At 41.3% G+C, this 16,952-nt stretch overlaps 1 protein-coding gene across 1 annotated transcript in view; it reads right to left on the minus strand.

Moving 5' to 3' along the window:
* Nucleotides 1-16,952, minus strand: part of cntnap2a (contactin associated protein 2a) — a 159,200-nt gene that overhangs the window by 28,730 nt on the left and 113,518 nt on the right. Inside the window, exons 17-19 of the mRNA XM_037456600.2 lie at nt 16,246-16,402; nt 14,282-14,409; nt 5,276-5,446 (exon numbers count right to left, since the gene is read on the minus strand). Coding sequence (XP_037312497.1) covers nt 5,276-5,446; nt 14,282-14,409; nt 16,246-16,402 — 456 coding nt within the window. The remainder of the gene's footprint in view (nt 1-5,275; nt 5,447-14,281; nt 14,410-16,245; nt 16,403-16,952) is intronic.

The raw sequence follows: 16,952 nt of genomic DNA on the forward strand, positions 1-16,952 counted from the left end.
AGGCAAACAACACAACTTTCCAAAACTCTGTTGTGTCATAGTCCACTCTGCAGGTAAATATGCATTCAATTTCTAATCCTATGGCTCATTTGTTTCAAGGCGATTCATTCGGATTGTATAGATTTCAGCTTTGCATACACGACTGCTCACAGCTTTGGACAGCATGTCACAGACAGTCGATAGATGCCAGAAACCGCTGGAATTTTACGTGGCACACAGGTGCAACACAGCAGTTTTCATTATTTTACTTTTTCATTTGTTCTAGTCTTTTTTCAGAGGAGATGAAAGCCAACGAGCGAGAGAAGAAACAGAGCGACAGATGAAGATGAATGCCAAAAAGGGCGTGTCAATGAACAAAGGGAAGCATCATTAATGAAAAATGAGGGCAAGACAGCCTTGTTTTTCATTTATTTTCATTATCTTAGAGTACGTGGATTTGTGTGTAAGTGTGTGTGTATGTTTTGATGGAAATGCCATATAGTAGATTGCATCTGTGCAGTTCAGTAGCCTGAGATTTCAACAAAACAACAGGGGGCACTGTTATTCCTTTAATGATTATAACAGGTCAAATATTCATTGATATTTCATTATTACAGTGTGTGTGTGTGTGTGTTCCAGCCTACCACCTGTCCATCCCAGATGTTTTGCTACTGCATTGGTGGGGTCACAATGGATTTTTAACTATGTAGGGAACGGTGATCAATCTGAAAACTTTGTCAGTGTGTAGTCACAGTAAAGGTCTGTCTGTGTGTGTGTGTGTGTGTGTTCTTTTAACCTCTATCTCAACTTGAAACAGTCAGGTTGAATTATATCCACGTGATAAGACATTTGAAAAGTTATTAAGTAACAGAGGTATTATACAGCTTTACATATATTAAAGCTAAGCCGCGTTTCTATTTCCTGAGTGGAGGACACTGGTGGTTTGGACCACAGCGACTAAATATGCTGCATAACTTGTGGACCAAAAGGTGTTTTATTAAAGCTTTTCACTATAAAACATTCATTTTTCGAAGCATCAGCTTTCCTTGAGGATATTCTTCTGCTGCTGCGATGATTTGGAATTGTCAAATTAAAACCAAATTTGACTCTTTCCTTAATGTTTGGGACCACTGTGAGACTGCTGTATAAAAGCTGTATATTCTGGGTGGTGCCATATGGTGGTAACGGGCTCCCGTGTGCCGCCGTCTTAGCGATGATGAATCACCACTTTGGAGCTTTATATATTACTGCTCCATTATGCTTCACTGGGCTGAGGTATGAGAGTGGGTCATTTTACGGAGTGGTCATTTGGGAAAAATACTTGTTCTGTTTCTGTTTGCATAATCACTATGTATTTTTTCGATTTTGATACTGCTTTTATCTGTTTCATTCTTCAAACTCTAGATATCCTCCTGCATGGCGCATGTTCTTCTGTCTTTTTTAGTTATTTTCTTACTTGTGCTTTCCAACATCAGCACCACGTCCCCGCGTCTCTCCTCCCATTCCTCTTTATTGCATCCTTCACTCTTTTAATTTCTTTGTTTGTTACTTTTGTTCTTTAATTTATGCTTGTTTTTTTGCGCATTAGCCGTTAAGAATTAACAAAATCGATGAGCTCTGAAAACGCTTAAACATGCAGCCACCCACACAACACATAAAAGTATTTAACACATACTGTACACGCACACACGCATAGTGAGGCAGACAGTCTCTAAGCCCTCTGACAGGTTATAGTACACTGAATAAATTACATCTTTGTGCAGAGAGCAAGTCTGAAGGGAAGGGAGGAGTGACATCACTCATTTTAAATGAAAGAAAGCCAAACACATATATCAGAATACCCCAATAGAAACAAAGCTACAGTGATGCTGCTATAGCAACGCCGAACGGCATGCGAGTGTGTGTTTGCTTGTGTGTTACGTGAGCCGCACTGCCGATCAAGATGGATGCCGTACAACTTTCTTTTTTATGCTTCGTCCATAGGCAGGAATGAAAACTTGAGCTCCCTCCGAGCGCAGAGCCTGTCTCATCTATTGAAACAGCGGTGATGGAAGTTTTAACTTGGCGTACTTTTTGTATGTGAAACACACTTGCATGTTGGCTTTGAGTTTTTTCTTTACGCACTATTAATATTTCAATATGTAGACTTATTGTGTGCACAGAACAGATAAAATGAGTTTAATATTTACTTTTGCTTTTCTAATTAGTAGATGACTTCATATTGCTTCATCAGATGCCTCTATGGCTTATAGAGCCATTTATTGCTAAACTCCAGATATTGACTTTGTGTCTATTTGGTCGTTACAGAAAAAAGGCAATAATACAGTTTGAAAAGTTAAGTTCCAAGCATGTTTCCCACTTATAACCTTTGGGGAAGACTTTTAGTAAAATTGCAGCCTCTTAAAGACTTAAAACATGGCAAATACCAACTTTGAACTAAAGCATAGAGCACCCCACTAAGTTAAGAAAATCTGTATTTTGGAGGCTTTCAATCTGTCCCCAATCCTATTGCCAGTCCAGTTTGCATGGTTCAGATAGGTTCTTCAATCACACAAATGTGTCTGTCTACTTCTTAAGATTCAAAGAGGAATAGTCTCCTCCTGATGGCTCTTAGTCTGCTGTGGTCACAGTAGTGTGATATTTGTACAAGGTCGTGTGTGTGAGTTTCGAGCTCCTGCAATGGCACAGCTATGCCATCCTGGCCTAATGCTAGTTATTTCATACCTTGACTAAATTGTAGCAGATAGAGTTTTTGCACCAGCGAGAGGGCCGAGATTATGTGTGTATTTAAGTGTGTGACGGTGCCAGGAGGTGCATGCAAGTCGCTTAGCGAGTGTGTGTCTAAACGGGGGCTGTGGGGCAAAACGTAAGATGATAGCAAGGGAGAGGGGAGAGGAAATCGATGTGGGGCATTTTGAAAGCCCCGGGGAGACACACACACACACACACACACACACACACACGCACATTATCTCCTCTGGCCTGCTGTGCAGCCGTGACAGACTAGGTACTTACTATCTCTGTGTGTGGTTTTTGATGTGAACGTTTAGAAGTCAAATACTAATCCTCTTTTGGTAAAATTGTCACTGTATTTGCATGAACGCTGTAGCGTCAGCACGATTCTTTGCCCGCAAGAATAAGCATGTGGATGAATTTGGTGTGTATATAACTTTGTTTAATTGTTAGCAGTATTTATATATACAAAAAGGAATTAGAAAATTGGAGATGTGAGATGTGAGGTCAAAGCGGTTTTTGATTTATTTAAAATGCTTTGTTCTTCCCCATTTCTATTATATGACGAGAGCAGTTATTTCAGAAGTCTCTGAATCAAGTATTAATTCTCAAATCTGACTTAATGTGCCAATGCCAACAGCACCATCTCCTTTTGAATTTTAATGAATTTTAATGTTTTGGCCTAGTCTATTATCACACTGCACCGCGCATTTGGTCTGCCATGGCTGTGGGGCTCCTTCGACTACCCACGAACATGGACAGCACACACGTACAAAGCCCGAATACAAGGTGAAGTGAAGGACACTTAAGTCAACGGCAGCTACGCTTCTTACTGTCCGTGCAACAGAATATTTGTGATTAAAAAGAACATGCATGTAAACAAAAGTGAAACCTAATTGAACCCACTTTCATGTTCACACAAGCCTTGCTCGCACGATTCGTTTTTATGGATCGTTCTCTTGACTGAGAAAAAGCAGCCGATAGGACAGTGACTGATACAGACGGATGTCTGTGTTCTTCATTCTTTATCAAATACGGTATGTAATTCATTATATTAAGCTACATTTGTTTTCCTATTGTGACATTCAGTTTAATTGTTTCTGCTAGAAACAATATTTCGATATGTTCAGTATATAATTCTGTTCTGAATTCCATACGATATATGGTTGTGAAAGCAATTATTTCAAAAGAGAGTACTGATAAGAGCTTCTTGTTGTGCTAAAGATAAGCCTCCTCGTCAGAAGAAGGACATCGTAGCTCTCCAACACTCCAGGAATGCGAGGCCTGAGCAGCTTCCCAAGCTCGCACCACTAGAGTTCACTAAATCCTAAATATGATCCCTGTTTTGTTCGAGCAGATTGCCTGGGAGTCATGCTCTTTGGTGTCAATGGGTGTTTGCATGAACTAATTAAGAGTGTGCTTTCAATTTGAGAGGAACATGGGAAGTCATTAGAACAACAGCCAACCAGGGTAGGAGCAATTATGTGGGTTTTCAACACATCATGAAACAGACGTAGATTTTGAAGAAAAACCGTGGTTTGATATCGGGGAATGACGCCCAATGTCTTTGGATGTTATTCTTAATGTTCAGACTAGTGACAATCTCCTTTTCTTCCAGTCAGAGGTCACCCAGCTGTGTGTCATACCCAGCTGCGGCCACAGAGGGAAAACAGAACTTTACATAGATGCATCATCCCAGATGATGTAAGTTAGTTTGAAAAGTTATCTCAGTATGTTAATATGCATCACTTTTTTATATCTCTCCACTGTAAGATTCTGCAAATCTGTCACAGCTCAGAACAACAGACTGCAGTTTTAACCTTCGACAGGGAACGCTTGTGAAACAGGCAACACCTGTTATGCAAATGTATCAAATATATCCTAACAAAATTTATTCTAGTAATTTCAGTTTTCAGAGTTTAGCTACAGATGTGAATACAAATCTACTGGTCTTTGAGTGTTTCTTTCATCTGAGTCGATATAGATTGAAATTCAATCAATTCAGTTTTAGTTTTCTACTTTTTCTAAAGTAACTTTTATTTACACACAATGTACCCATTTGACTGACGCCATCTTGACCCTGTCTATGTGGGTGTCTGTGTTTATTTGTACTTGAGTTAAAACGCTCACATTCATAAGAATGTGGGTTTTTTTTTAAAGAAAAGGAGAGTGAGAGAAAATGTGTCTGTGTACGTTTGTGTGTGAGCTTGTGTTTTGTCAACCCTGAAAATGGGTGATTTGGTTAAACAGAGGTTCATAATGGACATAATTATTGCACACACCAATTACCTTAAATAAATGATTGCTCTCTCTTGCAATCACACAAAGTAGTGCACTATAATCAGGCGGGCAATTAAATGTTGCTGGTGTGTGCATCCACATCATGGTGTTTATGTGACTGAGTTTGTACGCTGGCAGGTTGCACACGGCCCCATCAGACGGCTGTATTAAACCTCACACTAGGCCAGATGAAGGGCTTGAGTAAGAGAGAGAATTAGAGGGATGACAAGGCGTACACACACACACGCACACACACACACACAATCAATCCGAAGCGTCTTACATTTGAGCTCCAAGCGAATGAAGTCTGTGTTTCCCAGGTTTTCCAGGAAGACGCCGTACGGCGCACTGGTCTTGAAGTAGAAGGAGATGTCGGCGCTGGTCTCACCATGGAAGGTGGCAAAGTGCAAGTAGGATGACGGGGTGGTGAAGGATGCCGCATTCCAGTAGTTATCTGTGGAAAAATCAATAGAATCAGAGCTCTCAACCAGCCCATCACGCATGGACCTGATGTAGCCTCCATCAGCTGCAGAATAAATTCATTGCAGCAATGGTTGGATTTCAAATGGTTAGGCATCCATTTTTGTTTCATTCTAAAAAGCTATCCATCTATCCAGGATAAAACAGTTTTATCTCATGTCCATTCTCTAATGTGGCTCATTTAATATCTACTCAGTCGAAATGATTTCATCAAGTGAAAACTCTATTTCTGTGCAAAGGTTTTTAACGGAGCCTGTAATTTCCTGCTAGTTCAATAATACTCACTAGAAAGTTGATCATATCGCAAAGGCAGAGCGAGAGATAGACTATTGTCTTCTAAATGAGGACCTGAGAAGGCGACTAGGTTACATGAATAGAGTGCCGAGGGAACTTTGATAACAAGTTTTCTAATGACTTTTATAAAGCAAAACCAGCGTGCCGCTAATGAAGACAAAGTAGCAGCTCGCTAAGCAGCTGCTGATGAATTATCGGACTGTGGTTGATGTAGTGACTTCTCTGCTTTCCCCTCTCCTCCCGCTGCCGCGAGCCTGTTTGACTCCTGTCACTCAGGGAAAATGAAAAGTAGAGAGCAATGACGAGAACGTCCCACTTTGTTTAGATAAATTACAAGTGCTCATTCCTTTAGGATTGTTGCTGTTTATTTTTTCTGCAGCGACTAATCAGCTTATTGAATCATTTTAGGACTGGTTTGCTTTTTTCTTTGCTACGTAGTACACAACATGTGTACTGTGTTGTTTGTTGTGTGAGTGCATGGCCGTTAGTGTAGATATGCAGCAGTGTCCTTGTATTTCGGTGTGTTTGTGTGTGTCTCCTGGCTCAGTGCGATAAGCGTTCCCAAACGGCAGAGCCCAGCTTCTCCTCTCTCCTCCTCGCCTTACATCCTGTCACCAGGGGCAAGGGCAGATAGTGTCCAAACACACACACACACACACACACACACACACACACACACACACACACACACACACACACACACACACACACACACACACACACACACACACACACACACACACACACACAGAAATGACCCTGCTGAGGCTGCCTTTCAGATTAGTATGCTTGAAGTTGGAATACTGTTCATTTCTCAACGGGGGATGAAGCCAATTATTGAACAGGGCTAATTGTGGACTAGAACAGGAGGAAGCCTGCAGAGGGGAAACAAATAATTAAGATGACTGTGATGCTTCTAAATAGCAAGAAGGCACGCTTTGCTGGTGATACTTAAATGCACAATCACTGACTGATTACAAAAGAATTGTTTTGAAGAATGCAACAAATACAAGGGCTCTAACGTACCATAATAATGCTATTTAATAAGAAATAACATAATTACATGAAGAGCATGTTGACAGACATGCATTCACATGTATTCTTCTGACTATGCCACATGAATCGGCCCTCACTGTATCACAAGAACAAGCAACATAAACATGTCTCAAATATCTATTTATAATGAGACCTTAAGTGCATTGAGCAAGAGAGTAAAAAAAAAAGGGTTGACAAAGACATAGAAGCAAGAAGGACACAAGGATAAAGGTATAGAGCCTTGAGGCGAGTCACGCTACAGAAGGAAGGAGGGAGACCAAGAGGAGCAGAGGAAGGTAGCAGGAGGGCTAGAGAGAATGGGCTCAAAGGGGATCTAAGGGTCGACATGCAAAGGAGAACAAAACAATAGAGTATTGGAGAGAGAACTGTGTTAGAGGAATAAACATCATACCGAATCCAGATCCAGCAACTGATTGGCAGGGTTCTTTTATCCCTCCGATATTGACATATTTATCAAAATAGCCACCAAAATGTCTGACTGAGACGTTACACATATACAGCTGCTAGTTGCAATGCATGACAATACACTTGAAAGCAAGGAAAATGCATTTCATTCAAAAATGTATTGACCACAAAATGTAACAAAATGTCATAACATATAAACTGAGTGGCCTGCCATAGCAAACGGCCTTGGTATGAAGTAAATGTGTGTTACTACAATCTGCGGTTTAAAATCAATCCATTTTCCTGATGCATTTATATGTATAAAAATGATGGTATGTATGAAGACGAAAGCAAAAAGCATTTTGGGAACCTTGTCTGTGGTAATCAATGAGCTCTTTGGAGCACTTCTCAAATGGATTTTTAATTTTTTTTTCTCAAAACGCCATTTTTCTGTCTAATTGGTTGCAAGGTAAAGCAAATGGCGGACGTCACACCCCGTTGTCCCCTCTTCTCACTAATGCGCATGGTCTCATAGTGTGGTGTATCACTGTAGTAGACGACTTTAGAAGCTACAAGATCGGCAACCAAGTAAACCAATGTGTTCATTAAACATGCATGACATCAAAAGAAAATCACTCACAAAAGATCCATCTGTCAACTGGAAACCTCAAGCTAAACAATAAATATTATAATATCATGAGCAGAACAGAGTCAAACTGAGCACCTCTGCAGCTTCGTCACACAGCCTCTTCTCAAATGTGTCTACACTTTATCACTATCTTTCTATCCTGTTGTGGACGTCCTTTGGACACATCAACTCATTTGACTGAAACATGTTGTGTTGCAAACAGCTGCTGACCTCTGGAATAGGCCGCAGGGACTCTTCAAGCCCACTGAACCGTAGAGTCTGACATGATGTGAGATACAATCTGGGGTGAAGTTCGGGTCTGGAAGCCAACTAGATGATTCATCTGTCCATGCTTGACCGGGCGGGTTATGTGTCAGTACCAGCAGAACGTGAGGATGACTAACTGCACCTTCTCATGTCATTAACAAGGACGTTTTCAGGCACACACACGCACGCACACGCGCACGCACGCACGCACGCACGCACGCACGCACGCACGCACACACACACACACACACACACACACACACACACACACACACACACACACACACACACACACACACACACACACACACACACACACACACACACACACACACACACAGGCTACATTCAAACAATAAATACATGCTTATAAATAGAACAGGTACTTTTACTTCCACATTAGCTCCTGTCATCCTCACACATTCTGCAGGAAAACAGTACACACAGTGTCCCGTGTCTTATCAATGTCGGTTGTGACATTGAGGGCCGAGACTTCTACAGCACGTATTAGTCAGTTTGCTGGATCAAACACAAGCTGTGCAGTCTCATTTTACTTTCACTTGCCACTTATGCTGCTACAGGTGCAAAGCGGGTGGGTGGGTGCATTGGCGTGGAGTTAATCAGAGGACTAAGAATAGTGTAACACGAGAGACGGCAGCTCGGATCTTGGAGTGTGATATATCTGTGCCCCCAAGTGCACGGCTCAGATATAATCGTTCATAACACAACACGTTGGGAAACATGTAGAAGTGTGGCACATCACGCATATACAATTCCATAGTGAACCAAATTTCAACTTATCTACATTTATTTGATGATCTAATTTGATGGTCTAGGTTCTGTATGTTTACTGTAAATACAGCAAATGGAACTTCAGGTAATTAGTTTGGTGTCTGTCAGATCTGCACAAAGCCTTCATCAATCTCACTTTCTAATTAAGTATCTTGTTGTACATTTTTAGCACTAAATCTTCACGGGTAAGAAAAAAGTATATCAAAGTTTATCAAAGAAACAACTGTCCTTTGAGTATTTCTTGTTAAATATAATCCTTAAAAGGAACGAATGCACGTACGCTATCTTTTTTATGGATGCAATGCAATCAAAAACATTCTGGACTGTAAACTGCTTTTGTTACACACCTACAAACATAATACAATGTTCTTGTGTGTTCTGCTTATAAATGTCTGTAGTTAAAACATTATCATGTCATCATAAAATAAATCATAAACAGGTTTTGACAGATAAAAACCAACTCAAAATGTTGAAAAAATACAGTAAATTACATCCATAAGACCTCATTTATGCTCCGTAGTTAAAAGGTAAACAATGTCCTGTGACAAGCTAAGAAAATAGTCAACGTAACAGTTGAGAAAGGAAGACTTTATTCCAAAACAAAAAGTAATGAGCCCACATTTTGAGGGTCTGCACCACCAGATACTTCAATGTCTCTAAAAGCATAGCAGGATGAGAGCTATGAATATATTTTATGTTGGCATATGAACAGCGACAAAAGGGTAGAGACAGATTAATTCATTTTGAGCTATTATAGGTGACCGTTGTGAGCTTTTATTTGTGGTCAGTCATGAGGCAAGGCACGTTTCAGAGCGGGTGCATTATATTAAAATAATGGAACACATTCTGCTTTGCGTCAATTGCAGTCATTTTTTTTTTCATTCCCATCTATTTAAATGTCCAAACCCTTTTAACATCTATAAATGGGACTAATTCCTCTCTGTCTGCCTGGGCTTCCATTAAACTAGCCATGGAAATGGGCTTCATTAATGCACAAGCACGTATCTACACACACACAGAAAGTTATACTCTTACTTGCTCCTGCGCCCACTACAGAACGAACACACACACACACACACACACACACACACACACACACACACACACACACACACACACACACACACACACACACACACACACACACACACACACACACCTCCTTACTAGAACTCTCCCTGACTGCTCAAAACATTAGTCATTTGCCTATGAAAGCTCATTACATGCCAGCCAATCATCATTGCTCTTACTGAGACAGAGCTCCACGCTCAGTATGAGGAGCATCAATCATACACGGAGTAACAATTCACGTGTGAAATTTTTAATACATGTTTAATATGCTTTAATGGGCCAATGAATGATGTATTCTCTGTGTTTCGGTGTCCAAGCTACAACTATTGAAAACATACCTCAAAGTCATTTTCATTTTAAAGTTAGTTTGTTCATTTGGTCGCTCAATATAAAAAGGATTAACTCCCTCTTTGTCTCTATTGGGATCCAATTTCACTTTCACTACACTCCGTAGTTGTAAAGACTGCGGAAGTCACCGACAGGCTACAACAAGGACTACAAAAGGCTCTTCAGCTAGAGGAGATAAGAAAGGAAGCCTAGAAGCGCCTTAGCGGTTGCTTAGATACTTCCTTAATTTCACATAGTTAGGAACCAAAAGTGAAAAGTTCTACACACTTGACTAGACTTTAATTCTTCCATATCTCAAAGTTGTTGATTCTCCTCTATGAGTTTTTTCAAACCTCAGGTGGTACCTTAACTTCCAAGTGACGGAAAGTTCCATCTTGTGTAATAGTGTTTGCCACACTGCTACACGATGGACCTGCCCACACAAACAGATGTGATGTCATGGGTCATTAAGTCATGGTTGGTTGGTGTGTTGGCAGCTCTCTGATGAACGGACATTAGCGAGAGTGGCCCCGGATTGTCGATGAAGGCGCCGTGATGAGTGCGACCCCGGTGAGAAGCGACGGGAGGTGTTCTGTCATGATCTGCACCGTCGCCACTTCCTGTCTCCTCCAGGATTCCAGAGACTGAGAGAGAACCATAACGAAGGTTACGCTGTTGTAAACCCAGTTCTACTACTCTCTCTGAAGCACACGGACAGCTGTTCCCCCGCATGGAGCGGAAGACGAAAAGCACGGAGCGGTCAAAGCACTTAACCCTGACTGAACCCCTGAAGTTCTTGGGTAGAGAGGATGCATGTGGTGACGGATGTGGTGTCACTGCGGCCCAGGCAAGGTCACCACCGAGCTCCAAGCAACTGAGGATCATCCACAGGGCGGTTAGTTCAGAGGTCAGTGGAAGCAACGAAGCCATGTTAAATGACAGCTATCGGGAGAAATGTATGAAAGCCTGCAATGGCAGCTCGCACTGCGGGGAGGAGGAAGTGTCGTCACGAGGGGAGGGTGGCTAAAGAGCGGGCCCTCGCCCCAAAAGGCCGTCTAATCCCATTCAGCGGGGTCTGTCTGTATTTGGGCAACTGCGTCCTGTTTGGAGGCTTATGCAAATAATCAGCGGGCGAATGCATCGGAGGAGAGCGCGAAGCTTTGATTATACTCGTGCATGGAACCAAAGCCTAAGCCTCCGCTGATGGTGGAGCAGGCACGGAGGCGTTTGTGATCCATGGGCTGTTATTCTCTGAGACATGTGCGCACCAACAATATGTACTGTGAAAAATCAAAAAGACTACAAAGTGTACCCAGCAAAAATCCATAAACGCAAATCCAGAAATATGGAGGAGGAATTACAGTTATTTGTAAACTGAGATTTCATGTTCTTGGAATACTTGATTAGCTTTTCACTAAGAAACAAGCATTACATGCATTATAAAGAAACTAATGTTAAGTATCCAGTTGACTCTTTGATTTTCAAGACCTCCTTTTTCTAAATCATCTAAATGGAAATATCATGTAAATAGTGCTTCAATCAGTAAACTGTTTGGAGAGGCATGTGATTGCACAACCAATCCGCCGGCCGGGATTAGACCATCTTCCGGCGCCTTCACTACGGCAAAATAGTATGGTATACTTTATTTATACTATATTTATAGTATAAACAAAGATTTACGCAGTCCAGTCAGGTCAGAACTATGTTATTTTTATACTTTGTATGAGAAATCTATATAAATTCAGGACCGTATGAGTGCAGAATGCACTTATCTGCACTTACACTCCACTGGTATTTCATAGCTCCACTCTATTATTGCCTTTTGTAAGAAAAATTAGTAGTCAATAGATAATATATGAAGCATTACTATCCTACTGATCATGCTGCCATGAACTAAATATTAAATCCATGTTTTCTTTTTCCTCTCCACAGGATATTACTTTTCTCAAAACCTCTCCAGTACTTTGTAACATCACACAGCAGATCCGACATTACTTCCCCACTATGCTGTTTTAATCTATTTTGTCATAGGAGATAAATAAAAATAATAAAATATAAACAGCGGATGAGGGGGGTACCTGAATCTCAAAAGACAAAAACCCTTCTATGAAGAATTCATTCAACTCTATCTTCAAATCTATGCTCTCTGAGGACCACGTGTTTTGATGCTGCTTTCACAGCTGTAGCTTGGTTCACCAAAGAGAAACCCGACACGCTTCCTGTTACTGTAATAGTTTTCAGGACACAAAATTCATGCAATGATTAAAAAAAGACGCTTCTAAAGCACGGAATTCCGCGCTGGGCCGCAGCGACCCCCTCCTCACGCTGGGCCGCAGCGCTCTGATTCCCGTGCTGGGTTGCAGCGACCTCCTCCCCTGGCTCCAAGACTCACGCCTCCGACTCTGCCAGTCCTGGCTCAATGTCCCATGGTGAGTGTATATGTTGCATGACGGCGTTTGTCCATTTGGATTTATTAAAAGTCACGTTTTGTTTTGGAACCCTGCATCTGAGTCCTGCCTGCCCTCCTGCACCAGCCTTATGACATGAATAACCCCTCCCAATGGGAACTATGGCTGCGTGTGTTTACATCATTGGGATGAGGGTGCCCTTATCCATTGGAGCTTTAATGAGTTCATTCAAAAGTTACGATAAGATACATTTCTGAAAAACTTTCCCGTTAACCAAGTGTAAGAGATGCATCAGGGTTAACCATTCGTTGAAGTGAAATAACACTTTCAAATAAATCTATTCCAAGTGTCATTTTGCATACTACTTATGCAGGCTGTACATGCACTTTATATTGCCTTTGTCAGTAGTGGTAGTAGGACATTATGAATCTGCTTCACACTCATCAGCAACTATCTGCCATTCAGCTCAGGTCCAACCCTACGTGAATGCCATGATATTCTCCCCCCCTTCACACTGCATCACTACCTGGCCACAAGACTCCCGTTCAATTACAAACCGCTCATATCACTGCATAACCCCACCATAAACCCATGGGAAGAAAACTGGGGTTGCACCAATGTCCGCTTTGAATTTGCTTTGAAAAAGCTATTCCAACTCCAAACTTTTTTTTTAATTACAAAAGTTTCTGCCGGTTTAATTCACCAATAAATGTTTTTTTTTTACAAGACACCAGCCCACCAGTAAATTGTAACAACTCTCCTCGATAAAAGGTAACTGTCCAGCCACCAGTCTGGTTCTAAGGCAGACTCCCTGCATGCAAATCAGTTCTCCCGATGATCACAAATTACCTTCTTTGGACAAAAGATATACTTTTAGAGAATATGTTCTATCGTCCATGCAGTACTGCTTGACCTATTAGCAATGTGTTGGCATTTCAGATGCAGCACTTATATGGTTCAATAGACTTCAGAGAGCCATCCGTATCTTAATAGGTAAAAAAATCTTATCCTCTACATTTTGGTACAGACCAGTAACCTTTGTGGTAAGCACCATCTCATTTTCTCTATGAGTAATTCCTTGTACTTACGCAGGGAAAAATGATCACATTGGAACGTAAAGCGTGATCGAGCACAATAACCTGTTTGTGCAGGGATTTTCTCCAAATTACAAAAGGTCATGTGTTCTCCCTGACTGCTCAAAAGCAAAACACGATGAAACATGAATTTTAATACAAGCTGTGTTGTAGAGACTGGAGGTGGTCTCTCGATTCCACCTTAGATGAACCGCTCAAAAAGGTGATGCAGTCCTGCCCCCAGACTACGACCTGCTGGGAATTATTTTAACACTGAAACCAATCGTCCAAGCAGCTGTCGTCGAGCCACATGTTTCCCCTGAAATAAGCTATTGCAGCTGCAGCTGTCCTGCCTCATTTAAAGGACCTTTTTACACCTGCAGCTAATCCAGAGTGCTCACACTGGTCTACAGGTCTCAGACAAAATGCTAAAGATTGCTGCTGAATGTTTCATCATGAACTACATCTCCATAATACATACAGTATGCATCCATAAAAAAAGCACTTACTATCTCCTTGGCAACGGAGCGGTCCAACAGTCAGCTTGGCTTCAGAGCCCGGTCTGTTGGTGTCACCCACAGCAACCTGGCTGACTGGCAGGTGTTCTTTATATGTCAGGGGGCCAGAATCTTCTCTCCTGTCAGACGGGTTGAAAGAAACATGCAGACAGTGGGATGAGGGAAAAAAAACAGTTTAACAATGTTGAGGTTTTTTTTTTTGTGCATCTGTGATTTTCTCAGGCGAAGCATAGTGCGTCGTAGTCAGTGAAAGTCGGTATGCCCGCAAAAAAAAAAAATATATATATATATATATGAGCAATATAATTAACAAAATAGCAACACGTAGGTGAAGAAAACAATTGTTAAAGCAAATATGAATGAGGGTTAGGTGGATAGATGAGGGTTAAGGAATAAGGAATTCTGAATTTTGTCTTATTAGTCTATTGGTAATCTAATGATACAAATGGACAAAACAACACCTGCTCAAGTGCTCCAAATTTGTCACAATAGCAATTGATTTAAAAGGTGTCCAGTTGATTTCTGTTCTAAAATCTCATCTCATTTGTGGCTTTGTGTATGCATATGTGTCTGTATGTGCATGTGTGTCGGTGTGTGCTTTTCTATGTGCTGCCAAATTATGGTAATGAGTGGAAATATAGTTTCATGGTTAATATTTCATAAACTCACTCAGCCAAACAATGAGATATTAATGCATACATTATTAATGGAGAGAACCAGACAGAGTACGATTTATTTGCAAAACAATCAGTTTTAGAGATGAGGAGGGAGACATGAAAGTAAATGATTTTTTTTTCTTCTTGTTAACTCTCAATTACTCACAGACAAACATACAGTAAGTTCACACATGCACACACACGCACAACGCAATGAGATTGCTTTAATGAGAATATCCATCAGATGGCTAAAGGAGCTTTGAAACACAAACTGTTTGCTCTGGAGGCAAACACCCCTGTTGAATAAATACATCATTGATGATTGTGTTCATCATTCAGGCAGTTTTAAGTTAGACACCTCATCAGACTGTCCAAGTGACAGATTAATGCAACATTAACATTAGCGGTAGGCACAATTTATGCTTAAGCGCAGTGAAATCACAATTGCTATGGGTACGGCAGGTTCACTTTTCAAGTTCAATTGATATATCACTATAGTTGCTATATCAACTGCAGTCTATTGGGTTATGGAGGGATTCATAACCCCTAAACCCCTTACTGACTATAAATTTGATAATTGAAACCATTACATTTAATGGTGGTACATTTGTACTTTTCTGCTCCTTGACAGAAGTAGACACAAGCTACTTTAGTAGGTGGTGTACATGTGTGGTGTGGATTTAATCAGCTGTAGCCAGCAATCTTTAACTTTAATTCACATTAACTCTCTGAGCTGGTTAAAACATGAATGGATGCTGGATGTCGACCTTCATGGCATTCTGCTAAAAGCAAAAGGCTGAAGATAGATGTCCAAAGGTGAAATGTCTGTTTGGCAACCAGTTAATGATCCATGTCATGAAAGTCCTACTGTTCTTGCATAGCAACATAGAGTTAGTTAGACTATGCTTTTAAGTTACATTATTATTAAAAAAACAACATACAGTTAGTCCCCAGTTGCATAAGGTTATTGCAGTTTTTACTCTACTCTCTTTTAAAAGAACGTAGCATCTGTAACAAAGTAAAAGCTTTTAGGATCAAGTGTGTTCAAAAAGCGGTCACAGCTCAGTGATATCACTTTGTTTGTCACTTAAGAGAAACCTGCTTGAGGGTGCAGTTACTGTTGAAGCAGAATGTACAGCAAAATGATGTAAAGAACGGATGTGCTGACTCGGCTGTATCAATGTCCCAGCATGACCCGCCATGCTCCACTGCAGTGGGCGGACTGGTGTGTGACGGGAAAACAGTTGATGAATTAATACACCAATCATTGTTGAACCTTCCTGGGACTCGCTGACATACCACTGTTTGCTGTCGGCATCGCAGTTGCAGTCATACTTGGGGTCCGTGCAGTTCCTGTCGATGCCACAGGCACACTTCTGGATGCCGGGCCCTGAGCCGCCCCAGTAGAAGTGCTTCTCGCTGCCCCGACCGACCCACCATGTGTACGGGGTCCCATCTGGGGAAGAAATACACACACACAGACACACACAAAATCAACTACGTTTAAGTTCCTTTCAAGAAAAAGAGAACTGGTTCCCGGTTGAATACAACAATGCTCACTGTGTACCTAGCAGGAAAGAGCACAACGCAAAGTCTGGTGAAGGCAATCAAGTTGTGCTACAATCTGTCCAAACTCCTTCCCGTTGCAAGTGAGTCATTGTTAAACCATTCGCTGGTTGAGGCTTTTGGCGCATTAATGTGATTTATATTGACACAAAGCAGCTGCATGTTGAGCGTAATTCATTTGCTCGACATGTTTTACGCAGCTTGATGGTAAATGCCTCTCAGACAGACAGCCCCACTCTGTCATACATCACACCTGTGACTTCAGAAATCTACTTAAGCACTGATTCAGGGCCCTGTTTACATTATCTTTTGCATTATCACGCGCAATCTGTGCTTACATAAAACACCAGCGACAACGTGGGCCCTTCTGAGAGCATCTGTTGTAAAAAAAAAAAAAACTTCTTTGTGAGCCCGTGAGCGTGCATGTTTTAATGAGTGGA

Source organism: Pungitius pungitius, chromosome 19 (genome assembly GCF_949316345.1).
Source record: "Pungitius pungitius chromosome 19, fPunPun2.1, whole genome shotgun sequence".
In the NCBI taxonomy this organism is placed as follows: Eukaryota; Metazoa; Chordata; class Actinopteri; order Perciformes; family Gasterosteidae; genus Pungitius; species Pungitius pungitius.